The sequence below is a fragment of the Hypanus sabinus genome, chromosome 19 (assembly GCF_030144855.1).
Source record: "Hypanus sabinus isolate sHypSab1 chromosome 19, sHypSab1.hap1, whole genome shotgun sequence".
In the NCBI taxonomy this organism is placed as follows: domain Eukaryota; kingdom Metazoa; phylum Chordata; class Chondrichthyes; order Myliobatiformes; family Dasyatidae; genus Hypanus; species Hypanus sabinus.
Window position 1 is genome coordinate 16817561 of NC_082724.1, and position 27742 is coordinate 16845302.

Genomic DNA, 27742 nt, shown 5'->3' on the forward strand with positions numbered 1-27742 from the left:
TGGTCTTTGTCGCTGACCTCCGACCCTTTCTCGGAGGTTCCTGTTTTGCTTCTGACCGAAAGCGGCTGCATGGTGGCGCGGAGTGTTTTGTGGGATCTGTCCGCGGCTAAACTTCGCAATGGTACGTATCAGGTTTGCTGCTGGGGGGTGGGTTAGTCTCTCTCTCTACCAGACCTTCTTGTCTTGCGATTGATACAGTATGAGAATTTCCAACGTGCGGCTTCGGGTCCTAAGCCTCTGTGTGTTTGGTTATTGGTGACCCCTAAAGCATCTTTATTTTTGTTGCAATCATTAATGTCCCTGCTATCAACTTCGGGTCTTGGGGATAATTTATTAAAATTAAGTTCAAGTTATTTAAACCACACACAAGAGAAAATCTGCAGATCTTGGAAATCCGAGCAACACACACAAAATGCTGGAGGAACTCAGCAGGCCAGGCAGCATCTATGGAAAAAAGTACAGTCGACGTTTCGGGCCGAAACCTTTCGTTCAAGTTAATGCAAGGGAATAGAAATAATTATTATAGATACTGGAAATCATAAGTAAAAACAAAAAAAAACAACCCTGGATACAGCTGGCCGGGCAGTATCTATGAACAGAAAGCTCATTGATGTTTCATTCTCTATTTCCAGCAAAAGATTTTAATTATTTGATTAACTTGGTACATCGTTTTACAAAACAAGATTACATTTGCAACCACAATTAATTACTGAATCAAATGAAGCTCATCTTTGGAAATAAACCCATATTTGTATTTGGAATATTTAATTCCATCCCAATTTCCCAGGCATTCTCATTGCTTTTTAGAAAAGAGATCTAATCACCACTGCTGCTTCCTTTCACCACCACCCCAGCATCTTGCAATGGTTAATTGCTATCGCCCAATTCATTTTTAGGTGTAATCTCTGCCCTTCCTGTTTTATGCAACTGAAACATTCAGTAGAATAATTTAAATCTTGACATCTTGGAAGAGTTATATCTTGAAAGGAATACTTTTATATATTAATGGTCCAGGAGACATGCATGTCTTTTAGGTTTTCTGATGCATTTTGCTGCTGTTTAGAGCAACACACAGAAGCTGAAGGAACTCAATAGGCCAGGCAGCATCTATGGAGTGAATTAGACAGTTGACATTTCTGGTCAAGACTCTCCCTCAGGAGTATGTCCAGCATTTGTACATTGCTCCAGATTACTGGCATGTGCAGCTTTTCCTGTGTCTTGTTTATAATATTTGTTTTATTTTAAAAATTGTAGAGTTTTGTTTATATTTGAGTAGCAGTTAGATTGACTACTGCTTCTGGCTTAATGATAACATTCTTTCATTGTAACCTGGTATAATCATATGGGTTGATAGAGGTTGTGAACCACAAAGTTCTGCTGGTACACTTTCTGGTGAATTAGTTGGCTGAGTGGCTTTCTAAGTAGGGCTCATATATTTTTGTGGGAAATGTCTTTTAAATAATGAGATCGAGGCCTTTCTCAGCATTTTTCTATTGAGAGAGTTTTTGTGTAAAAGTGTTAGAATTCCAATGTTCATAAATTTGCTTTGTTTCCATGCTTTTGCAGGCTCGAAATGCAGAGAAGGCAATGTAAGTAAACTATCTCAATAGGATTTAGTAAATTAAAATTTAATACAGCTCATTACAAAGCTTTGCTGATTTTATAAATACTGTGGATCCCTGTAACCTTTGGTGTCCTTACTAATCAAGCACCTACTTTCCTCTGCTTTAACTGCAGTGGATTCTGGTTAATTGGAACCAGGTAGCAGACACCAACAGAATCAACAAACTCACTCGTAAGGCCAGTGATGTTGTGGGTGTGGAACTGGACTCTGACGGTGGTGTCTGAAAAGAGGATGCTGTCCAAGTTGCATGCGATCTTGGACAATGACTCCCATCCACTCCATAATGTACTGTTTAGGCACAGGAATACATTCAGCCAGAGACTCATTCCACCAAGATGTAACACTGAGCGTCATAGGAAGTCATTCCTACCTGTGGCCATCAAACTTTACAACTCCTCCTTCAGAGTGTCAGACACCCTGGGCCAATAGGCTGCTCCTGGACTTATTTCCACTTGGCATGATTAACTTATTTTTATTTAATTATTTATGGTTTTATATTGCTATATTTCTTCACTATTCTTGGTTAGTGCGGCTGTAACGAAACCCAATTTCCCTCGGGATCAATAAAGTACGTCCGTCTGTCTGACATTGTGGCTGTCCCAATTAGCTGAAGTTTCATGGAAATAGTTAAAAAGGTATAAAAAGACAAACTACCATTTAAACTGAGTAACAAATTATATATTTGCAGTACTGTGCAAACATCTCATGTGAACATATATTTTAAATACTTTTTTTCACTTGAATGGGTGATGTGTGAGTGTATCTTACCTCAATCTCTGGCCCTCCACCAGAGGCCTGGGAGTTTGAAGGTTTGGCACAGCACACACACACACAATTGTACTTGTCAATACTGAGTACACCATTTAAGCAATCACAGGCTAGGTTCAAATAGGTATGTGAACCTCTGGGGTCATGCCTTCTACAAAAGCTATTTGGAGCTGAGTGTTCCAATCAATGAGATGAGATTAGAGGTGTGAGTTGTAGAAGTGCCCTGGCTTATAAAATGACAAACAAAGTCAGGGTACTAACAGAGCCTGCTCTTCTCAAGAAAGATCTTATTATGTGCAACATGCCTCGATCAAAACAACTTTCAGGGGACCTTAGAAGAATTGTAGAGGTGCATGTAGCTGGAATAGGCTACAAGAGCATTTCTAAGACTTGAGTGTTCATCAGTCCACAGTATGAGAAATTGTCGACAAATGGAGGAAATTCAGTACTATTGCTACTCTCCCTAGGACTGGGTGTCATCAGGAGCACAATGTGCAATGCTGAAGCAGGTGAAACAGAGCCCAAGGGTAACTGCAAAATACTGGCAGAAATCTCTAGTACTTGCTTAAACTTGCTTTAAAAAAAAAAGCACTGAACAAGAATGGTGTTCATGGAAGGACACCACGGAGGAAACCACTGCTCATCAAATAAAAAAAATTGCTGCACTTCTCAAGTTTGTAAAAGACCACCTGGATGTTCCACAACAGTTTTGGGACAACCCTCTGTGGATAGATGAGACAAAAGTTGAAGTTACTGGCAGAAATGCAGACTGCTACGATGGGAAGAAAAAAGGGCACTGCACACCAAAAGCAAAGCTTCATCAGAACTGGGAAGAATGGTGCAAGGAGCATCGTGGTTTGGGGCTGCTGTGCTACCTCAGGGCCTGGACAGCTTGCAATCACTGAGGGGACAAAATATTCAAAATTGTATCAAGACTTTTTAAAGGACAATATCAGGGTAGCAGTCCATCACCTGCAGCTTAATAGATGTTGGATGATGCAACAAGACAATGATCCAAAACACAAGAGTAAATCAACAACAGAATACTTTAAAAAGAAGAGAAGCTCATATTTTGGAGTAGCCAAGTCAGAGTCTTAGATCTTAACCCAATTGAGATGCTGTCGTATGACCTGAAGAGGGCTGTTCATTCAGATTAGATTCAGGTTATTGTAATTTATAACCACAAATACAATGCAGTTAAAAAATGAGACAATGTACTCCGGAATGATATCACGAAAAAAGCACAAAACAGACCACACAAGAAAAACCACATAACGTTTGGTAATCCCCAATCCAGAGTCCGGAGAGGCTGCTGCGTATCGATATCGCGCTTCCGTCTTAGCACATTCCCCGAAAAGGAACTACAAACCCATCAGACAAACCTAAAGCCACAGGACATACACAAAACCACATAGTTACATATAGTTATAGTTAACATATAGTTTCAACGGTGCAGACAAAACCATAATTGATAAAAAAAAACTAATAGACAAAGACCACATAATTATAACACATAGTTTCAACAGTGCAAAGCAATACCATAATCTGATAAAGAGCAGTCCATGGCACGGTTTTAAAAGATAGCCTCAAAGTCCCGACAGCCCATCGTCTCACGCAGACGGTAGAAGGAAGAAAAACTCTTCCTGCCATGAAACTCCAGCACCGCAGCTTGCCGATACAGCACTTTGGGAGCTCTGACCACAGCCAACTCCCAAGTCCGTCCGAAATCTTCAAGCCTCCGATACCAAGCACCATCTCTGCTGAGCGCTTCAACCCCGGCACCGGCTGCCAAGCGACAGGCAAAGCCGAGGATTCGGGGCCTTCCTCCTGGAGATTTTTCGGATCGCACAGTAGCAGTGGCAGCGAAACAGGCGTTTCAAAAGTTTCACCGGATGTTCCTCTGTGCTTCACACATCCCTCTCCATCAAATCAGGATTGTACACGGCCCCTACTTACAGATAACAGATATTCATTTCTGGAGTGGCCACTGCGTGCTGCGTCGTGCCGCCATCTTGCTTCTGGACTCATGCAAGGTATTCCAGTAATATTGATGAACTAGAACAGTTTTGTATGGAGGAATGGTTTAAAATTTGTCCTCACTGTTGTGCAAGTCTGATCAGCAGCTACAGGAAGCATTTGGTGGAGGTTTACTGCTGCTAAAGAAGGTTCTACCAGTTATTAAATACAAGGGTTCACATTTTTTTCCAGCCTAGACTGAATAATTAAACAATGTGTACAATAAAGACATAAAAAGTACAATTGTTTGTTATTAGTTTAGGCAGGTTATGTTTGTCTATTATAGTGACTCGGGTGATCAGATCACATTTTAGGAGTGATTAATGCAGAAAACCAGGTAATTGCAAAGGATTTACAAACTTTCTCTTGCGCCATGGGAGGGGTGTGGGACAGGTATCAGAGAAGGAGTGCCAGGCATGGGTGGGCTGGTGCTGGTATGGACACACCCAGCCCTGAGACATCAAACAAGGTAATTTGATTCCAAGATTACTGATCATTACGGAAGGTCTCTCCGGAGCTTCTTACTCCCTGCCCTCTCCCTTCCCCTTTTCCCAACTATGATTTTCCTCTCCTTGTACTCTTCCCACTCTCAATCCACAACAGAGACCCATATCAGAATCAGGTTTATCATCACTCATGTATGTCATGGAATTTGGTTTTTATTTGTGACAGCAGTACATAAAATTCCTACAGTACTGTGTAAATTCTTAGGCACCATAGCTATGTATATGCACAGTTCTGTAAATGAAATTCAGAACAAATTAAAACAATATCAGTGCTACTACAGTGATATAAAACTATTAGTTCCTAGGGTTATTGATGATGGAATTTATCCAGTGTCCGTTGGGTGTTCAGGGAGGGGTAGCACCTCTGGTGAAGGGGCTTTTGTGTCCATTCTGGAGCAGCTCACTCTTGGCCCCACCTGTGGCTGTTTGTATGTGACAGTGACCACACCCCAGCACACCACTTCAAAAGGTAGGCTAAACCAGGTGAGGGTAGCTGTTGGGTTTCATCGCCTGATGAAATAGGGATGCCTGTCCTAGCATGTGAGTCAGCTCTGGCGGACTGGGTGGGTGAGATCCAAAGGTCAGAAAGGCAGTTCTGCAGCACTTTGTGGAGAGTGGCTAAGGCACAGAAGAAGTCACGGGTATCCACTGCAACCAGAGAAGACCCCAGTTTGTGACAACTACTAGTACCACTGGACCAAGTCTTCCAATGTCAAGAGAGTGGCACTGTCACAGTGCAATTGCTTTTCCACTTTAAAAACCCCTCCCCCACTGTTTTCACTGTCATCGTCAGATACGATGGACAAACAACACTTCTTTTGACTGTAAGTGAACAAAATTAGTGCAGGTAATGGACTACCTTCATACAATATTTTCAACAGTTGCATCCTCCAAATCTTCATTTTCATTGTAGCGTTCAAGATAATTATTGGTACCTTCATATTCTTCATAGTTCTCAACTTATTGAAGTAGTGAAATGGTTTAATTTTCACTCCCATCTTTTCAGGCTTCTCCAAGTCCGAGTGCTTGAAACTGCAGTGAGCAAAACAGTTCCAAATTGTCTTCCTGCTTATTTTTCGCCAACAGTTAATGACAAAAATCACTGCTTTTTGAACACAAGTATATGCAACTGATGCCATTTGAAAACTGTTCACTCTAAGCACAATGTAGTGTCTAACGACAACACAAGTTCATGTGACTATTGCTAGTTGGAAACTGTTCAGCAAAAGTCTCTTTAACAGTCCTTAAGTGTCTCTTAACAGGGAATCCTGGCTATTTTCTTGATTTGTTTTTGTTCTTTAAGAGTTTTTCAAATAAGCGGCTACCCCAATTTACTGGAACCCACTGTATTCGGTATTGCTGTCCTCATATGTTTCTTCAGCTGGTTGGACTTGATCATCCAATTCAATTTTGCTTACATATATAAGCACACAAGATGACATTCTGAAAATAGAATAATCATCGCAATAAGAAAAAAAGATATTTTGATCTTCTAATTGATGTGAGGAAATTTTATATATTTCTCAAAATATTTTTCATGGAATGTTGTGAAAATGAGCAAATAGTAATTTTGTCTTGATCACAAATTTTGGATTTGCTTTGAGTTCTATTTAGCTCATGATTGACACAGAAAATTGGTGTTGTCAGGTCCTGATTAGATGGGTCTTGTTGTACTTTTACCTTTGAAACTTAGTTTCGAATCCTTTCCAAAATAATAGAATGAAACCAGACCATGAGCTAAATGGCTTGAAGGGTCTTAATATAAATTTGAGTGATCTTCAGTCCTTTGCCCAAAAGTGTGTGTGGAAATTAATCTTTATTTGGGGATTGAAATATGAACAATAGGTATTAGAAATACTCAGCAGGAAAGGCAACATCAATGAAGAGTAAAGAACAGGAGCCCTCTGTCAAAACCATTTTTTTATTTTGTTCTCCCCTTCCCAGTACTGATGAAAGGTCTACAACCTGAAATGGTTTGCTTTCCACAAATACTCCCTGACCTGTTGAGTGTTACTAGTGTTATTTGTTTTTATTTCAAACTTCCAGCTGTTGCAGATTCTTTTTCTTTTTTTTTTCCCTGAGGATGTGCAGAAAAATTTAATGTTAGATTATTGGAATGGATTTGCTAGTGTACTATTTGGTTTACAGAGCATTGTTCAATCATTGTATTTAGAACTGAACTTTGAATCTATGCATCTATTGTAACACACACAAAAAATTCAGCAAGCCAGGCAACATCTATGGAAAAGAGTGCATTTGACATTTTGAATCTATTTTATGTTTTGCCCATTGGTCAAACAAGGAGGAAAATTTAAAATTTTTAAATGTATAGACATCAATGTTTTATAGCTTAACTGAAAATACCGGTTGCCTACTTTATATTTCAAAATTAATTTTATAATCCCTTGTACTTGCTCTATCTGTTGTCACATAACTTCTTTAAGCTTGTTTCTCATTTTGTTGATCTATGTTGGAAGTTACAAAGACACTTGCATTCTTGATACTTTAGACTTCCATTTCCAGCTATGTAAAAGTCAGTATGGAATTATAGTTAAAATAAAGAAATCTCAGGCTTGCAAATGTTTATTTAAAGCAGTTATTTCCGTAAGGAAGATCTGCCAATTTTTCAGTTGGCATAAATTTTGAAGCCTTACAAATAGCTCACAAAATTTAGCCATGATTATAAAGTCTTGTAGTTAGCTTAAATATTTAAAATCATGTTTTGTTCTATATATTAATTTTGACATGGCAATAAATTTTCAAGCTCTGTTGAAATGGCAGATCTGTCAGTTTATGAAAAATGAATTATCCATATTATTTTCATTTAGGACAGCCTTGGCAAGATTTCGCCAGGCCCAGCTGGAAGATGGAAAGGTTAAGGTTAGTGAATTGTTATTTTCAATTATGAAAGAGATGCTGTAAAGATATCCATTTTGTATAAGATTCAGTATATGAGATTTTCCAGGATACCCAAACTAAAGCAATATATTTAAAGACATTGAGCACACAGCACTATGTAGTTTGTTCATTGAACCAGTACATGACCTGGTCTCGTAATCATTGGAGTAATACTGAGCTAACAATTTTTCTCCCCTCAGCAAAGCAATAGTTTTAATTCAGCATGTATGTTCTGATACTTTCCTGCCTGGTTGTAGTAAAATAATGTAGTTTTGATGTGTTCATTATTTGGGTCACTTGCCGCTTGGCTCCGTGACACCTTTTGGTTTGAGCAAAAACTTTGATTACAGTCTCTGTCTCTTCAGTAGGAAAGGAGACCATTCCTTGCATCAGAATGCAGTGATTTACATAAGGCAGAGAAATGGAGGAGACAGGTAAGCAAATTCTCATGGTTCTTCGGCACCAGTAATCTTCCATGAGTGGTTTTATTAACAGCATGTATTGATTACATTACTGTAATTGTTAGTGTTTTCAAAGATTATTTGACTGTCTGAAAATTTGTTTTGAAACTAAATTTTACATTTGCAGAGATACAAGTGGGATGGGGGCTGAGCAAGAAGAGAAGATGCTGCTGTTTACACTGCTCTAAAAATTGTATCATGGTTCACTTTAATATAGTGGCATTTCTCAATTGAGATCAAGACGTGACAATTGTGAAGTCAAAGCGCACAAGATGTGTGGTCACAAAACTTTCTTTTGGACTAATATCTGCGTTTTGTTGGCAATTCTATCAATTGGACTCCAGTGTTGGAACCATCCAAACTTTTCTGCTGGATCCAGAGCGTGGAAGGCAATGGGATGAACCGTGCACGTTTAGCCCAATTAAGTGGATATGTACGAGGGCTGTGATTGACAAATTGAATTCTATCAGATCCACATGACCCCATGTCATGTTTAGTTTTAAAAGTATTGCCATAAATAGTTCAAGTAGAAAGTTTCCTTCAATAATAAAACATGGTTTTAAATCATTTCAAAGGTTCATTTGTTAATGAAGTATACAACTCTGAAATTCTTCTTTACGTATATCCACGAAACCACGAAAGATCATCAAAACCCAAATCCCCCACACCCACACCCATACAAAAAAAAGGAGAAGGGTCGGGTGAAAAACTCAGAACGCAGAAAACGGTAAGACTGAAAATAAAGCCTGCAGTCCAAGTCCATATTCAAACCACAGAAAACCTGGGTAACATTCTCCGGGCACAGTGGCAAGACTTTTCCTCTCTGGCAGTGATCAAAAGGCAGTCTCTATCCCCTCTCCAGAGCAATGATCCTCCAGAGATCTAAAGCCATTTTTCACTTTTGTCCTGACGAAGGGTCTTGGCCCGAAACGTCGACAGTGCTTCTCCTTATAGATGCTGCCTGGCCTGCTGTGTTCCACCAGTATTTTGTTTGTGTTGTTTCACTTTTGTAGAAAGATTTATAGTACTCATACATTATATTGGAAAAGTAGTTTTAAACATGAATACCTAAATGTAATATTACCAATCAGACAGTGAGCTATTTAAAAAAAAATTGAAAATACACTTGGCCTAGGATGTTAACAGTCCTGTGCTATCACCAGTGGATCATCAGTTGATCTGCCACCTGTCTTCAGGAGTTTCGGCCCGCTTATGATCAAGACTCCCTCGAGGTGGTGGGCCAGCAGTGCTGAAGCACCACCTCCCACTGGTGAGCTTAACAACTTGGCATCTGCCTCTATCAGAGTTGTTGGTCGCCTCCATCCAACAGATAGTCTACTCTTCAGGTGTCTATGCAACTACTGGAGGGTTTACAAAAGATGGATACACTGTCCGACTATCTGCCCCTCTGGACGTACTTGGTCCACACCCATGATGATCCTGTCTCCCCTGCCTCAGCTACAGCCCTGCTGGTTGATTTGATCTCTCTTCTAGTGAAGCCAAGGTCACACAGCCACTTCTGGAAAGTGAACGCAATAAAGCCACAGCAACCTATTTCGAATGGATAACATGAGACCTTCCACCCTCTGCCTCTGCATTCTGATCTTAATTCTGCATACTTGGTTAACTTGCGCACGTGGGCTTCATCGATGTTGTCTTCCCAGGGGACTGTGAGTTCACCAATAATCTCTTCTGTACTGGTGTCAGGCCATATGATTATATCTGGATGCAACGTAGTGAAAGCTATTTGCTCCGGGAAATTGCCTTTCCCATCCAGGTCGGCCTTGACACACCAATCATTGGCTGAAGAAAGTATGCTTGATCGTGGGCTTGCGCTGTAAATATTTGATGCTAGTGTGCACAGCTTAAGGACAGGTTCATGGTCGGTGAATGCTTCAAATTTGCTTTAAAGGTATCCTGCTCAAGTAATCTTGTTAAGTTTATTACAATATGGAAATAATCAGAATCTTGTAATTGCTAAGGATATATTTAATATGTATATGAATAATATTCACAGTTATCAACTATTATCTTTTTTTTAGATTATAAGTGAAATTTCAAAAAAAGTGGCACAGATACAAAATGGTAAGTTTCTAAACTGCTTTCAACTTCACAAATGTATTCTCATTTTCAATAGAAATTCATGGGATGGAAATACATTTTCTCTTAAAGCTGGATTGGGAGAATTTCGGATACGAGATCTAAATGATGAAATCAATAAGTTGCTACGAGAGAAAGGCCACTGGGAAGTCAGAATAAAAGAGTTAGGAGGTCCTGATTATGGAGTAAGTAACAAGGTTTTGCTAAATATTCATGCAAATTTTCTTGACTTTGACAGTTGTAGATAATTGGAAATAATATATTTTGAAACATTGGGTTTTAAAACACATTGGACCTGCTTACGGGAGCTTTAATTTCAGCTCTGCAATTTATTACTGAAGCTTGAGTAATCTTCTTGTTCCCACACATCACTGTCCTAAGAGCTCTTTGTAGCTTTTGTGCCCAAGTTAGGTAAAAGCTATTAAAATAAATAGGGTGGTTTAATTATCAAAAAATAAATCAGGTTCCACAATATGGCATGTTTTTAATCTATGCAGGACTTTCTAAATAAACTAACTATACTTGTTAGGGATTCCTGTTGTTTATTCCAAATGGTGATAGTTTCTAGATTATTGCTATAGAACATAGAAATCTGCAGTACATTGCAGGCCCTTTGGCCTACAATGTTGTGCCAACCATGTAATTTATTTTTAAAACTGCCTAGAATTTCCCTAGTGCATAGTCCTCTATTTTTCTAAGCTCCATGTACCTGTCTAAGTGGCTGTTAAAAGATCCTATTGTTTCTGCTTCCACCACCAGTGGCAGCAGTGTATTCCATGCACCCACCGCTCTCTGATAAACTTACCCCTGACATACCCTCGGTACCTATTTCCAATCACCTTATAACTATGCCCCCTCACATTAGCCATTTCAGCCCTGGGTGAAAGCCTCTGGCTATCCACACAATCAATGCCCCTCATCATCTTGTACACCTCTGTCAGGTCACCTCTCATCCTCCAACACAAGAAAGGGCCAGGTTCACTCACCTCAAAAGGCACGTTCTCCAATCCTGGCAACGTCCTTGTAATCTCCTCTGCACTCTCTTTATAGTATCCACATCATTCCTGTAGTGAGGTGACTGGAACTGAACACAATACTCTTAAGTGGGGTCTGACCAATGTCTTGTATAGCTGTAACATTGCTTCATGGCCCTTGAACTCAATCCCATGGTTGATGAATGTCAGCACACCGTATGCCTTCCTAACAACGCTGTCAACCTGCGCGGCAGCTTTGACTGTCCTCTGGGCACGGACCCCAAGATCTCTCTGATCCTCCACACTGCTAAGAATCTTACCTTTAATATTATATTCTGTCTTCAAATTTGACCTACCAAAATGAACCACTTCATACTTATTTGAAATCCATCTGCCACTTCTCAGCCCAGTTCTGCATCCTATCGATGTCCCGTTGTAATATGACAACCCTCCGGACTATCCACAACACCCCCAACCTTTGTGTCATCAGTAAACTTACTAACCCACCCTTCTACTTTTTCATTCAGGTTATTTATAAAAATCATAAAGAGGAGGGGTCCCAGAACAGATCACTGCAGAACACCACTGGTCACTGACCTCCATGCAGAATATGAACCATCTACAACCATCTACATCTTGCCTTCTGTGGGCAAGCCAATTCTGGATCCACAAAGGAAGGTCTCCTTGGGTCCCATGCCTCCTTACTTTCTGAAAGAGCCTTGCATGGGGAACCTGATCAAATGCCTTACTGAAATTCATATACACTACATCCACTGCTCTACCTTCAATGTGTATTGTTACATCCTCAAAGAATTCAGTCAGGCTGGTAAAGCATGTCCTATCCTTGACAAAACCATGCTGACTATCCCTAATCAGATTATCACTCTCCAAATGCTCATAAATCCTGCCTCTCAGGATCTTCCAACAACTTGCCCACCACTGAATTCAGACTCCTGGTTTGCAAGAAGGTTGCATATTTTTGAGTATGAGGGCTAAAATGGGTATTTTTCTTCCCTTGTGAATCCTTCTCCTTTTGAACTCTGAAGAAAGCAATATATCTTCTTTCTCCATCCTGCTTTCTGTAACTGCCATATAATTAAGTTGATTTTAAGAGCATAAATCACTGATATTGCATCAGATACATTCTCCCACCTATTTCCCTCTGCCTGATCTCTTTCATGTGCCCATCAACCCCATTCCCCATCTCCTAACACTTGTTTAGCACAAGGGGCAATTTGAGTAATCAATTAATCCAGCAACAGGCTTGTGTTTGAATCACAAATAAGATAAAAAAAGTTATAATATGATACTTCTGCTGTGCTTCTGTGCTACCAGTTCATAATGTTGTAGCTTTAATGTAAAGAATGTGTTTGGATTTGCAATCAGTTTTTCAAAATATAAATTGATCTTAAGCATGTGACTGTGGCTAAATGCAGCATATTTGAATTTTGTCCTAACGTGATGCTACGATTTGGTTTATTACTAGGCAGTGATGTTAATCTACTGGCGTTGGCACTAGCAAATATCTTTAATCAACATAAGATGAAGGTTGCTTTCCTGATGAAAAAAATCAGAGGAAAACAGCTGTTTACAATTTTATTCTTCTTTCTGAATAATGTCATTTCTACAAGTCTTTTTTTTTAATTTAGAAAATTGGACCAAAAATGTTGGATCATGAGGGAAAAGAAGTTCCAGGCAACAGAGGATACAAATATTTTGGAGCAGCTAAAGATTTGCCAGGAGTCAGAGAATTATTTGAAAAAGAGCGTAAGTTTTTAAAAAATTTTTAATTTCCTTCATTACCTATCATGAGAATATTCACCTGTTGGAAATTTCTTTGGGTGTTGTCACTCCCAATGCTATGTAGCGAATTCAGTTTTCATTAATTATTCAAAATGTTACTGTTACACAGTTTAATCATTCTTTGGGGCCGCACTAATTAAACTCAGGTTTTTATAACCATATAACAATTACAGCATGGAAACAGGCCATCTCGGCCCTTCTAGTTCATGCCGAATGCTTACCCTCAGTCTCACCAACCTGCACTCAGCCCATAACCTTCCATTCCTTTCCTGTCCATATACGTATCCAATTTTTTTTTTAAATGACAATATCAAACTTGCCTCTACCACTTCTACTGGAAGCTCGTTCCACACAGCTGCCACTCTCTGAGTAAAGAAGTTCCCCCTCATGTTCTCCCTAAACTTTCACCCCTTAACTCTGAACTCATGTCCTCTTGTTTGAATCTTCCCTACTCTCAATGGAAAAAGTCTATCCACGTCAACTCTATCTATCCCCCTCATAATTTTAAATACCTCTATCACGTTTCCCCCCCGCCCCCCCCCTTCAACCTTCTACACTCCAAAGAATAAAGACCTAACTTGTTCAACCTTTCTCTGTAACTTAGGTGCTGAAACCCAGGTAACATTCTAGCAAATCTCCTCTGTACTCTCTCTATTTTGTTGACATCTTTCCTATAATTCGGTGACCAGAACTGTACACAATACCCCAAATTTGGCCTCACCAATGCCTTGGACAATTTTAACATTACATCCCAACTCCTATACTCAATGCTCTGATTTATAAAGGCCAGCATACCAAAAGCTTTCTTCACCACCCTATCCACATGAGATTCCACCTTCAGGGAACTATGCACCGTTATTCCTAGATCATTCTGTTCTACTGCATTCCTCAATGCCCTACCACTTACCCTGTATGTCCTATTTTGATTAGTTCTACTAAAATGTAGCACCTCACACTTATCAGCATTAAACTCCATCTGCCATCTTTCAGCCCACTCTTCTAACTGGCCTAAATCTCTCGGCAAGCTTTGAAAACCTACTTCATTATTCACAACCCCACCTATTTTAGTATCACCTGCATACTTACTAATCCAATGTACCACCCCATCATCCAAGATTATTAATGTAAATGACAAACAACATTGGACCTAGTACAGATCCCTGAGGCACACCACTAGTCACCGGCCTCCAACCTGACAAACAGTTATCCACCACTACTCTCTGGCATCTCCCATCCAGCCACTGTTGAATCCATTTTACTATTTCAATATTAATACCCAACGATTGAACCTTCCTAACTAACCTTCCGTGTGGAACCTTGTTGAAGGCCTTACTGAAGTCCATATAGACAACATCCACTGCTTTATCCTCATCAACTTTCCTAGTAACCTCTTCAAAAAATTCAATAAGATTTGTCAAACATGACCTTCTACGCACAAATCCATGTTGACTGTTCCTAATCAGACCCTGTCTATCCTGATAATTATATATACCATCTCTAAGAATACTTGCCATTAATTTACCCACTACTGACATCAAACTTACAGGCTGATAATTGCTAGGTTTACTCTTAGAACCCTTTTTAAACAATGGACCACATGAGCAATACGCCCATCCTCTGGCACCATCCCCGTTTCTAATGACATTTGAAATATTTCTGTCAGAGCCCCTGCTATTTTTACACTAACTTCCCTCAAGGTCCTAGGGAATATCCTGTCAGAACCCAGAGATTTATCCACTTTTATATTCTTTAAAAGTGCCAGTACTTCCTTCCTGTTAATCGTCATAGTTTCCATAACTATCCTTCTTGTTTCCCTTACCTTACACAATTCAATATCCTTCTCCTTAGTGAATACCAAAGAAAAGAAATTGTTCAAAATCTCCCCCATCTCTTTCGGCTCCACACATAGCTATCCACCCTGATTCTCTACGGGACCAATTTTATCCCTCACTATCCTTTTGCTATTAATATAACTGTAGAAACCCTTTGGATTTATTTTCACCTTACTTGCCAAAACAACCTCGTATCTTTTTAGCTTTTCTGATTTCTTTCTTAAGATTCTTTTTACATTCTTTATATTCCTTGAGCACCTCATTTACTCCATGCTGCCTATATTTTTTGTAGCTCTCTCTCTTTTTTTGAACCAAGTTTCCAATATCCTTTGAAAACTATGACTCTCAAACTTTTAACCTTTCCTTTCAACCTAACAGGAACATAGAGATTCTGTGCCCTAAAAATTTCACCTTTAAACTACCTCCATTTCTCTATTACATCCTTCCCATAAAACAAATTGTCCCAATCCAGTCCTTCTAAATACTTTCGTATCCTTTTCTTTTCTCATTTGATATCTTTCTGCCATTTTGCACCTGATAATCACTTTGTTTGAACTAGGCAGGCTATATGCCCTGGGTAGAGATATTAATTCATTATGTAGACTCTTGCTGTTCACATTACCTATCCATTTCACTATTGGGGTTTAACGCAAGTAAATATTGTAAAGTGATTTGTTTTAAATAAACTTTTCATAATGATTCAGTGCATAAACATGTCTAAAATGATACCTTTTTTTGGTGTTACGAATGCAGCAGCAATGAATATGAAATTGAGATGGTTTAGAACAAATCCCGAGATCTATTAAGTCTGCTCAAAACTTAGAAAAGTAAATAATTGACTAACTTAACCGGAAGTTAACAGTTAGGCGGCAATCTCTAACCAACAGTCAAACTTAGAAACTGTTCTTAACGAGTTCTCATCCAAACACAGACTTAAAGTGATAAATTCAAAAGTCCGTGTGATTTATACAGTCAGTAAGGAGAGACTTCCCCAGAACAACGATTCCTTCGAAGTAATGATGATCTGCCGATTCCACAGCCGGGAGATGCCTTGTTCACAGAAATGACTAGGAAATAAAAGGAACTGACCTTTTGACTGGAGGGTGGTCACTGCACAAACCTCCTCAACTTTGCAGGGGTTTAACTCAAATGTGCTTGCCACAACTCCTGAACGAAGTCGCAAAGGTTCATCATTCCCCAAAACACTGAATGACATTAACTTTATCCAATCAGTTGAACTCGGATGACAACACAACAGTGACGTGATATCAAAGAAAGCTATCCACAGATTGTCTATTTTGTATTTCTGTAGCTGCATCTGTCAAATCTTAGTCGTACAGTATGTCACCAAGGAAGCTGAGCAGCCTTTATCACGTCCAAAGCTAAGAAATACAAGTGTTAATTTTTAATCTAATTTGTTAAAAATGGCAGAGAACAATACAAGGATTCAGATGTACTTGAGTTATTGAGATGAGAACTGAAAATTACTTTGAAGTATTGCATTCTTAAAAAAGATATGCAATTTTGTTTTGAAGATTTGGAGGCTGATATGCATTGATTAATGAATGTTATGTCATCAGAAATTAAGTTGTTTATTCAGCAAAATCTTTTTCCCAAAACATTACTAGTATACAAAATCCTTTAATAAATTAATAAATAATTCCGCATTAGCAGCTTCCTGATTCTAATGGAGGAGGTGTCAACGGACTCGCTGTATGGCATAAAATTAGTAATGATGAATTAGCACATCTACTCCTGGGTCTGAACATCCATAAATGTTCCATTATAATGCATTCCTTCAATATAAAACCCACATTATTACTCTTGTCCCAAACTTAAGGCAATTCTTTGTTTAGATTTTAAGGCATGTTACCTAGATATGCCTCTTTTTTATTGATCTGCAGCGCTGACCATTTGAGCAGTGCCACACAGCGATCTGATTTAATCCTAGCCTAATCACAGGACAATTTACAATCACCAATTAACCTACCAACCAGTATACCTTTGGGCTATGGGAGGAAACCGGAGCACCCCGAGGAAACCCATGTGGTCACAGGGAGAACATATAAACTCCTTACTGGCAGTGGCGGGAATTGAACCCAGGTTAACTGTGCTGCAAAGCCTTGTGCTAACCTCTACGTTACTGTGCTGTCCCTTAACTATGTTTTATTGGAAATGAAGTTAATAATTATAGTTGGTAGGTTAAGGACAGAAGCTATGCTGTTTTGAGGGAACATCTTTTTTATATTTGCTTGAAGCTCCTGCCCCACCACGGAAAACTCGTGCAGAGCTCATGAAAGACATTGATGCAGACTATTATGGCTACAGAGATGAAGATGATGGTGTCCTTTTGCCTTTGGAACAGGAGCTTGAGAAAAGAGGTAAATAAAACTAAACCAGTTGTTAAATCTGTAAATGAGTATTGATAAAATAAGATGGTCCTAGCACACTCATTAATATTCACTTCTGAAGTTAAAAATAAAGCTAATTAGCATTGACAAGCATCTAAATATGATGTATGGAATGAAATGTTTTCACATCAGCAAATTTAATGCCACAGTTTCATAGTGTTCCTATTATAATTAACTTTAAATTATACACAAGTCCTTACGCAATTTTTTGACATTACTCTTAGACATAAATTTATTTTCCAAAAGATATTGTAAAACAGGGTGGAAGATTCAGGAGAGAGTACAGAGGAGATTAACTGGGTTTCAGCACCTAAGTTACAGAGAAAGGTTGAACAAGTTAGGTCTTTATTCTTTGAAGCGTAGAAGGTTGAGGGGGACTTGATAGAGGTATTGAAAATTATGAAGGGGATAGATAGAGTTGACTTGGATAGGCTTTTTCCATTGAGAGTAGGGGAGATTCAAACAAGAGGACATGAGTTGAGAGTTAAAGAGCAAAAGTTTAGGGGGAACACGAGGGGGAACTTCTTTACTCAGAGAGTGGTAGCTGTGTGGAACGAGCTTCCAGTAGAAGTGGTAGAGGCAGGTTTGATTTTGTCATTAAAAAAAAAATTGGATAGGTATATGGACAGGAAAGGAATGGAGGGTTATGGGCTAAGTGCAGGTCAGTGGGACTAGATGAGAGTAAACATTCAGCACCGACTAGAAGGGCTGAGGTGGCATGTTCCCGTGCTGTAATTGTTATATGGTTATATGATGTCTCCTCGTATGGTGACAAAACATTTGCAAATGGATTGCCAATATGGAGAACTCAAGCCAACCATATGCTAGAATATCAGCATGAATTTTCATTTACTGTGACAAACTCGAGGAGAAAAATGATAGCAATGGTTTTACTGGAACATTTTTGAATGGCCTGAATTACTACTATTGACAGTATCCTGCTTAAGAGTTGCTCTTGTAATTTTCCAACCAGTGGCGTGTGGCTATACAACCTGATCCTGATGGACCCTAACTAAATATACTAATTTCCCATTGGGTATATTGTCTGAGTGCAATCATAGTTAAGCCAGCTCATTACTTTACACATACGCTTTAGCAACGGTAGCACATTTTTATAGTATTGTCCAAATGCTTCCATTTGATTGCACTACTTCAGAATGAATGAGGCATGATGGTAGAGTCTACAAAGAATTCACTTGTGGGTAACAGTTAATTTTAACCTACTGATTCTGATGTACAAATATTGTGAAGAGGCACTATTCTGCACAGGGATTATGCATATTCTGAGTTGTTAACATAAAACATGCTCTGTGAAATGGCTAAGATCATGCATGTGTGATTAACTTGATGATATATGGTCATGTGTTTGATTCTTTTTATATACAAAAAAAGTGGGGAAATATTTTATAATGATCTCCATGTTTATGAAGTCACAAATTAGTTTAGAACGAAACAGTTATCTTCCTTGTGTCAAACACTGATCCTGCTGTCTACTCCCTTTGCAAAATAATTTATGAATATAAAATCTCATATTTTAACATTTTTAATAACTGGTTTGCTTTCATCAGATTAGTTTAGTTAAAAACAATTCTATTGGTCTACATGTGATCACCAGCACAAATCCCTGAATTGTGACAATATTATAGCGTGACTGATCTTTTTCCTTTGACTGGCTAATGTGGGTATTGAGTTGGTTTCAATATGTGTGTGCTTGTTGCATGTGTCATCCTGGGAATCTGACTTACATTTGTTGGAAGTATGCAGTGTTGGCAGAGAATACAGCATGTTTCACCGATTTGACACAGTGCTCACCAACCTTACGTCCAATTTCAGCAAGACTTAGGAACTGATAGTACAGTTCAGAAAGGGGAAGTTGCGAGATCACGCATCAGTCCTCCTTGAGTGGTCAGCGGTGGAAAGGGTGAGCAGCTTTTAAGTTTAATATCTCAGAGGACTGTCCTGGGGCCAACATTTTGATGCAAGTCATGAAGAAGGAATGCCAATAGTTCTGTTAGTACCTTGAGGAGGTTTGTTATGTCAGCAAAGACATCTGCAAATTTCTATTGATGTGCATTAGAAAGCATCCTGACTGGTTGTATCGCAGCCAATTATGGAGACTCCAGTGCCAGTGCACAGGATCGCAAGAGGCTGCAGAGGATTGTAGACTCGTCCAGCTCCATCATGGGCACAATCACCCCTACTTTCAAGGACATCTTCAGGAGGCGGTGCCTCAAGAATTAAGAGTTAGAATCCGATCAGAATCAGGTTTATTATCACCAACTTGTGTCATGAAATTTGTTAACTTAGCAGCAGCAGTGCAATGCAATACATAACATAGAAAGGAAAAAATAAAGTAAATCAATTACAATGAGATGTATATAATAGATAAAAATAGTGCAAAAGCAGAAATACAGTATATTTATAATGTTTAAAAAGTGAGGTAGTGTTCATGGTTCAATGTCCATTTAGGAATCGTGTGGTAGAGGGAAAAGAAACTGTTCCTGAATCGCTGAGTACCTCCTTCCTGACGGTAACAATGAGAAGAGGGCATGCCTTGAGTGATGGGGTCCTTAATAATGGACGTCTCCTTTCTGAGGCACCATTCCTTGAAGATATCTCAGGTACTACAAAGGCTAGTATCCAAGATGGAGCTAACTAATTTTATAACTTTCTATAGCTTCTTTCAGTCCTGTGCAGTAGCTTCCCAGCCCCCGCTCTCACTGTGCCAGATAGTGATGCAGCCTGTCAGAATGCTCTCTGCAGTACATCTATAGAAGTTTTCGAGAGCAAACCAAAACTCTTCAAACTTTTAATGAAATATAATTGCTGTCTTGCCTTCTTTATTGCTGCATCAATATGTTGGGACCAGGTTAGATCCTCAGAGATCTTGACACCCAGGAACTTGAAATCTCGCTCACTCTCTCCACTTCTGATCCTTCTGAGGATTGGTTTGTATTCCCTCGTCTACCTTTCCTGAAGTGCACAATTAGCTCTTTCATTTTACCGACATTGAGTGCAAGGTTGTTGCTGCATCACCGCTGGACTAACTGGTATAACTCGCTCCTGTACACTCACACCCTCCAGGATGTGCCCTTTTCTCATTACCATCAGGGAAGATGAACAGGAGCCTGAAGGCTCATGCTCAATGACTCAATGATTCCTGCAGCATCAGATCTCTGAATGGTCTATGAATACTACCTCTTTTTTTGGCATTATTTATTTACGTTATAATTTATAGTATTTTTATGTCTTTGCTGCAAAACTGTAAGTTTCACAAATAAGACAGTGGTAATCCTGAATCTCAAATGGAACTCGGCACTAATATCATGAGTTGAACATATATTTGAGTATTGTCTGTTTAGAAGCAGCAAGGACACATCCACCTTTCCCTAAAGTGAGCAAAAATATATGTAGACTGGAGACTGACGTTTGTCATGAAATTTGTTGTTTTACGTCAGCAGTACAGTGCAATGTATTACTTCAATTTACTTACAGATAAAGAATAAATAAATAGTGCAGAAAGAGAACAAAATAGTGAGATAATGTTCATGGGCTATTCCTAAACAGTTGAGTGTGCGTCTTCAGACTCCTGTACCTCCTCCCTGATGGTAGTAATGAGATGAGGGTGTGTCCTGGGTATTGAGGGTCCTTAATGATGGACTTTATCAACCATTTAAACACAGATATGCCTGTGTTGTAGTACTGTTTGGCTCCTGTCATTCACATTTCCATCTGCCACCTTACTCCCACTCCACAATCTGTTAGTGTGTTTGGAGGGTCTCTTAGCCTCCTATGCAAATAGCCAGTCTCCAATGGAGCTTACTTTCTCAGCTACTTGCAGTCATCTCCTCAGTGCACGAGTTTGTGATATATTTATAATTCAAGGTGAGCATTTACAGCATATCTTGAGCAAGGAGGCATACAACATGGACATGTATGAATGTGTGATTATTACAAATACAGTGGATTCCATTTAATTGGAGCATCAGTTAATTGGGTCAGGTGGTTATTTGGGACAACTCTTAAAGAAAAAAAATCTAATAGAGAAAATAGTTGGGGTTCCCTTCGCTTATTTAGGACACTATGCTGCTTAGTTGGAACAGGGAACTTGCTGATCAGTTTCTAACTAGCATCAGTTACGTGCACTTGTGACCATTAGACGCTACATCTTGTTTAGAGTGTATGGTTTATAAAATAGCTTCAGTTGCGTGTGTTTGTGTTCAAAAAGTAGTGACTTTGTCACAGATAGTTGGCAAGTAATAAGCAATAAGACAGTTTCAGAACATGTTTGCTCACTGTGGTTTCAAGCATTCAGGCTTGGAGTTGCCTGAAAAGGCCCGGAATGTAAATGGAACTTCAACTACTTCAACAAGTTAGGAACCACAGAGAATTTGAAAGTGTCAAAAAGATTTGGGTGATAAAATTGTTGAAAGCATTGTATGTAGGCATTCCATTATCTACTCTAGGTGTCTGCAGATTTTGTTCATTTACAATCAATCAAAAGAACACAGCAATGTATACTGGATGAATTCCTCCATTGATAACTAACACACAGTTTTATAGTACTGTATTAGTATTGTTCTAATTTGTTCTGTATTTCATTTAAATACATAATTTGTTACTTAGTTAAATGGTAGTTTGGTTTCTTTATGCCTTTTTAACTATTTGCATGAAACTTCGGCTAATTGGAACAATTGCTTAATTGGACCAAAGTGTATTGATTCCGATGTGACCCAGTTAACTGGAATCCACTGTATTTCAAATTCCTTTGCTCATTTTAGTCATAACAGAAGCCGTTCAAAAATGGAAGATAGATAAAGAGTCCCGATTTACAAGTGAAGAGTTTAAGGAGGAGGAAGAGGAAGAAGTAAATATCTATGCAGTGAAAGATGATGAGGTAAATGCATTTTCAACATTTATATCAAAATATTATAAACATGTTCACATTTGCTGTTACAGGGCAGAAGTGAAGATAGGTACAGCATGCTTATTGCCTCCATTAGGATCATACTCTTCCATGACTGGTGTTATCCCCTCTGCACCAATTTGCAGTAGTTTACAGATTTAAAGAGATTATTCAGATCACAATGATGATCACAGAACCAGGATGTGATAGCAATGGGGTACAGCTGAAATGCAATCACTCGAGTTCCCTATGAAGGTGGGAGGTTGAAAATGAATATATGAAAATGGTAACATACACAGAATGCTGGTGGAATGCAGCAGGCCAGGCAGCATCTATAGGAAGAAGTACAGTCGATGTTTCGGGCCGAGACCCTTCATCAGGACTAACTGAAAGGAGAGATAGTAAGAGATTTGAAAGTGGGAGGGGGAGATCCGAAATGATAGAAGAAGACAGGAGGGGGAGGGGTGAAGCTAAGAACTGGAAAGTTGATTGGCTAAGGGGATGCAGAGCTGGAGAAAGGAAAGGATCGTGGGAAAGGAGGCCGAGGGAGAAAGAAAGGGGGAGGGGAGCACCAGAGGAAGATGGAGAGCAGGCAAGGATTGATTGTGAGAGGGACAGAGAGAGAAAAGAAGAAGAGGGGAAAGAGAGAGATAATAAATAAGGGATGGGGGAGGAGGGGCATTAACAGAAGTTAGAGAAATCAATGTTCATGCCATCAGGTTGGCAGCTACCTAGACGGAATATAAGGTGCTGTTCCTCCAACCTGAGTTTGGATTCATTTTGACAGTAGAGGAGGCCCTGGATAGACATATCAGAATGGGAATGGGACGTGGAATTAAAATGTGTGGCCACTGGGAGATCCTGCTTTCTCTGGTGGACCAAGTGTAGGTGTTCAGCGAAACGGTCTTCCAGTCTGGATCAGGTCTCACGAATATATAGAAGGCCGCACCGGACACAGTATATCACACCAGGTGAAGTGTTGCCTCACCTGGAAGGATTGTCTGGGGCCCTGAATGGTGGTGAGGGAGGAAGTGTAAGGGCAGGTGTAGCTCTTGTTCCGCTTACAAGGATAAGGGCCAGGAGGGAGATCGGTAGGAAGGGATGGGCAGGAGGACAAATGGACAAGGGAGTCACTTAGGGAGTGATCCCTGTGGAAAGCAGAAAGAGAGGGGGAGGGAAAGATGTGCTTGGCAGTGGGATCCCGTTGGAGGTGGCAGATGTTACGGAGAATTTTATGTTGTACTCAGAGGCTGGAGGGGTGGTAGGTGAGGACAAGGGGAACCCTATCCCTAGTGGGGTGGCGGGTGGATGGGGTGAGAGCAGATGTGCATGAAATGGGAGAGGTGCATTTGAGAGCAGAGTTGATGGTGGAAGAAGGGAAGCCCCTTTCTTTAAAAAAGGAAGACATCTCCTTTGTCCTGGAATGAAAAACCTCATCCTGAGAGCAGATGCGATGGAGACAGAGGAATTGCGAGAAGGGGATGGCGTTTTTGCAAGAGACAAGGTGGGAAGAGAAATAGTCCAGGTAGCTGTGAGAGTCCGTAGGCTTATACTAGACATCAGTAGATAAGCCGTCTCCAGAGATAGAGACAGAAAGATCAAGAAAGGGGAGGGAAGTGTCAGAGATGGACGAGGCAAATTTGAGGGCAGGGTGAAAGTTGGAAGCAAAGTTAATTACACTTCTTCCCTCACCACCATTCAGGGCCCCAAACAATCCTTGCAGGTGAGGCGACACTTCATCTGTGAGTCAGCTGGTGTGATATACTGTGCCTGGTGCTCCTGGTGTGACTTATATATTGCTGAGGCCCAACGAAGACTGGGAGACCATTTCACTGAACACCTACGCTCTGTCCGCCAGAGAAAGCAGGATCTCCCAGTGGCCACACATTGTAATTCCACATCCCATTCCCATTCTGATATGTCTATCCGTGGCTTCCTGTACTGTCAAGATGAAACCACACTCAGGTTGGAGGAACAACACCTTGTATACCGGCTGGGTAGCCTCCAACCTGATGACATGAACATTGATTTCTCTCTTTCGTTAATGTCCCCTTCCCCTTCTTACCCCATCCCTTATTATTTTCCCCTTTTTTTCTTCTTTATTCTTATTTTCCTCTCTCTGTCCCTCTCACAATCACTCCTTGCCTGCATCTCCCTCTGGTGCTCCCCTACCCCTTTATTTCTCCCTAGGCCTCCCGTCCCATGACCCTCTCCCTTCTCCAGCTCTGTATCCCTTTTGCCAATCAACTTTCCAGCTCTTCACTTCATCCCTTCCCCTCCTGTCTTCCCCTATCATTTTGGACTTCCCCCTCCCACTTTGAAAATCTCTTACTGTCGCTTCTTTCAGTTAGTCCTGACGAAGGGTCTTGGCCCGAAACGTCGACTGTACTTCTCCCTATAGATGCTGCCTGGCCTGCTGCGTTCCACCAGCATTTTGTGTGTGTTGCTTGAATTTCCAACATTGTTAATCACACTCCCTTTTATTAAATCTAGATAATTGGTTTGACCCACAAAGGCCCTGATAGCATGTTCTGTATGATCTTTTTACAACCCATTGTAAAATGCCCATTGTCTTTATTATCTGTTGCAGTAATCAGTGGGTGTAAATTTTAAATAAATTAATTCAGCATATTAGAAGGAAGTTGAAACATTTTTTTAAAGTTGAGCAATTATGGGTAGGGAGCTAGCTGAATGAATGGCTTTAAAGTAATAAACAGTACTTGATATGTTGTAATGTACAAGGCTACATGCCAAAGGTTGAAAAGTAGAATCGAGTTGGGTAGTTTCTCCTAATTAGTATTTCACAATGAACTGAAGTAGCAGCCTCTTATGCTGTAAATTTATGCAATTTGGTATTAAGAACTCCCATTAATCAATGAGAACATAAATGGAGGTTCAATTGTTTAAAATCAATGGATTGTTTTATGATATCGAGGACTATGGGGGATAGGTAGGACTATAGTGTTAGGAAGATCAGCCATAATATTGTTGATTAATGGATAGGCTCAAGTGCACAAATAGCCAATTCACCCGGTTTTTTAATAGAAGCAGAAATATTGAAAAGCCATTCAACCCCTCATGTGCATGCAAATAAAATCATGGCCTTCCATTATTGTATATGTTTGAAATAAAATAGTCGATGCATATTTGGAAGCGTAATTATTAAAGTGTAAAAACATTAAAGTAGGACATATAAAATTTCCATTTAAAGTCTTGTTTTGAAACTCAACAACTACAGATGCTGACAATCCAAAGCAACACACACAGAATGCTGGAGGAACTCAGCTGGTCAGGCAGCTTCTATGGAAATGAATACAGTTGACATCTCAGTCAGAGACCCTTCTTCAGAACAAAAACAGTAAATGCTAGAAATCCTTGGAATGTCAGACTACAATTTTATATAGAAAAACGGAGTTAATGTTTCGGGTCAAAAACCCTTCATCAGAATGTTACATTGTTTTACAATTACATGCATGTGCCTTTTTGTTGAATTGTGGAGTGATCCCTGCTGGAGAAAGATTTGTATTGTGCAAAAACAAAATGTTAGTGCTTTTATATGTTACATCAATACCTTTATCTATGTATTTTTAAAAATTAAATGTATATGACATTCAAGATAAATACTGATTATATCTTCCCTTAGTATCTCAAATGTTATTTATACTTTGTTCTTCAGTCTGATGAAGACACCGGTGAACAGATGGAAGGAGAGGAGGACCAGCAAAAATTCATAGCTCATGTTCCTGTGCCATCACAAAAAGAGGTAAGATTATTTTGAAGAAATTCTTAAAAAAAAGTACAGTTACGTTAAAGTCTGTTATCATGTGAAGATTCGTTATTTTAAATTACCCAAAATTCTAATAGATTTGTTGTTCTTTTTTTAAAAGAAGCATCAGATCTTAGGTTGTCATCCAAAGGACATTTATAATACAAGTCACAAGTGCTTCTTATCTGCTTTGAGCTCTTTCAACAGTGGCAAATGGTTCTGCTTTACAGCACGTAATTTTAAGTACTTAACCTATTTTTGAGTTTGGATCATATTTTGTCATTGGATAATCTGATAATATTTCATTTTCATCATGACAGATTGAGGAAGCACTTGTACGACGGAAGAAAATGGAGCTGTTACAGAAATATGCTAGTGAGGCTTTAATGGCTCAAAGTGAAGATGCTAAAAGACTTCTGGGATTGTAACAAATTGTTTATTCACAAGGCCTTGTTCTATAAAAAGCCACGATGAAAATTTTACAGAAGAAAGACTGGAGACTACTTTTCACTCTTGTTACAATGATAAACTTTTGCACAGTGATCAAAATAATATTATTTTTGATGTCCGGTTTGTTGGTTTCAAGAAAGTCTTAAAAAAAAACCACTTCCTGTATATATATCAGCCTTCATTTCTCAATGTGAATTGGAAATTTTTAATTTCTAATTTTTATAGATTGTAAAAAGATACATTTTTAATAAAACAAGGCGTAGGTCTGAATTTTGTTCTCTTTATGCTCTCATGGTAGTATTCATTCAGTTTTTTTGTATAGAATCTATACATCTTTTATTTAAGGTATTGAGCAGAATGTTTTTTTTCACTTGGGTGGTTACTTCAAAGTTAATACAGTATTGTTTCTAAATGTTCCAAGGAGAAATTTGGAGTTAAAACATGTTTAGCTCCACAATCTAGATAAAAATCATTTTGACTGTTGTTTGTAATGTATTGAAATTTCTCTCACTGAAATATTTTTGAATTTCTGTACCAATTCTCAAATTTAATCTTATTCATCAGGTATATACAGCATGATAAACAATAGTCAGAGACATGGCTAAATGTAAATTTTGAAGGCTTTTTAAAGCAAGTAATCAATGATAGGCTGAATAGTTTTACTAAATTATTTCTCGGGTATCTTTTCATATCAGATTAACATATGTAATTGTAAATAAAGGTCATCAGTATTGCTGTGTTTATGCCCACAGGAACACATTTATTAACATAGGAACTTTTTAGTGCATTGTTTTATTAAATATTAAATCTCAAACCTTTACAGCTGTTAAAAAACCAAGTTGCTGGGCTATTTGTTATGCTTATTCATTTATTCTATATTTTGGCATACTTTTTACTATTATTTACATTGAATTAACTACAGTTGGAGATTTATGGTGTTTGAGAATATTCTTGCAAAAACTTCAGTAACTAGGTATGTGGTCAATTTGCATTTGATTCTACATTATCAAAATTTAATTGTTCGTAATATTTTGGACTGTTTTGATGAGAATTTAACTCCCTTGTATAATTGTTGCCATCTAAACCTAATGAATTAACTGCAGGCTGAGGAAGATAGGAAGCTGGAAGTGTTGAAGCTGTTTATTAGGAAGTCCTTTTGACATATCACTAGAGGTTATAATTGCTATTGGATGCCTGTTACATTGAGTATCACTAGATTTACTCAGC

General features: G+C 39.0%; 2 protein-coding genes across 6 annotated transcripts in view; one reads left to right on the forward strand and one right to left on the reverse strand.

The window, feature by feature from the left end:
- Positions 1–27358, forward strand: isy1 (ISY1 splicing factor homolog). Of its 5 annotated transcripts, none has more exons than XM_059944078.1 (11): positions 1–121; positions 1567–1589; positions 7743–7794; positions 8181–8246; positions 10316–10358; positions 10446–10558; positions 12997–13114; positions 17241–17363; positions 22175–22290; positions 25976–26062; positions 26187–26371. In XM_059944078.1, exons 1-11 carry the CDS (start codon positions 119–121, stop codon positions 26325–26327), a joined length of 885 nt encoding a protein of 294 aa, XP_059800061.1. In that variant the 5' UTR covers positions 1–118; the 3' UTR covers positions 26328–26371. The 5 variants fall into 5 exon arrangements, with proteins under 5 accessions (XP_059800061.1, XP_059800064.1, XP_059800065.1 ...); XM_059944079.1 differs by lacking the exon at positions 26187–26371 and adding an exon at positions 26386–27358 and having other exon boundaries at positions 3–121; XM_059944081.1 differs by lacking the exon at positions 10316–10358 and having other exon boundaries at positions 8178–8246; positions 10411–10558; positions 26187–26375.
- Positions 1–27742, reverse strand: part of rab43 (RAB43, member RAS oncogene family) — a 122391-nt gene that overhangs the window by 7200 nt on the left and 87449 nt on the right. The window lies entirely within an intron of this gene.

What these genes read in the sequence shown, in the direction of transcription:
- isy1 (XM_059944078.1), top strand. An exon ending in TGGAAGATGGAAAGGTTAAG is followed by an intron (nt 7,795 to 8,180) that starts GTTAGTGAATTG and finishes TCTCTTCAGTAG; the next exon opens with GAAAGGAGACCATTCCTTGC. An exon ending in AGTGGCACAGATACAAAATG is followed by an intron (nt 10,359 to 10,445) that starts GTAAGTTTCTAA and finishes TTTCTCTTAAAG; the next exon opens with CTGGATTGGGAGAATTTCGG.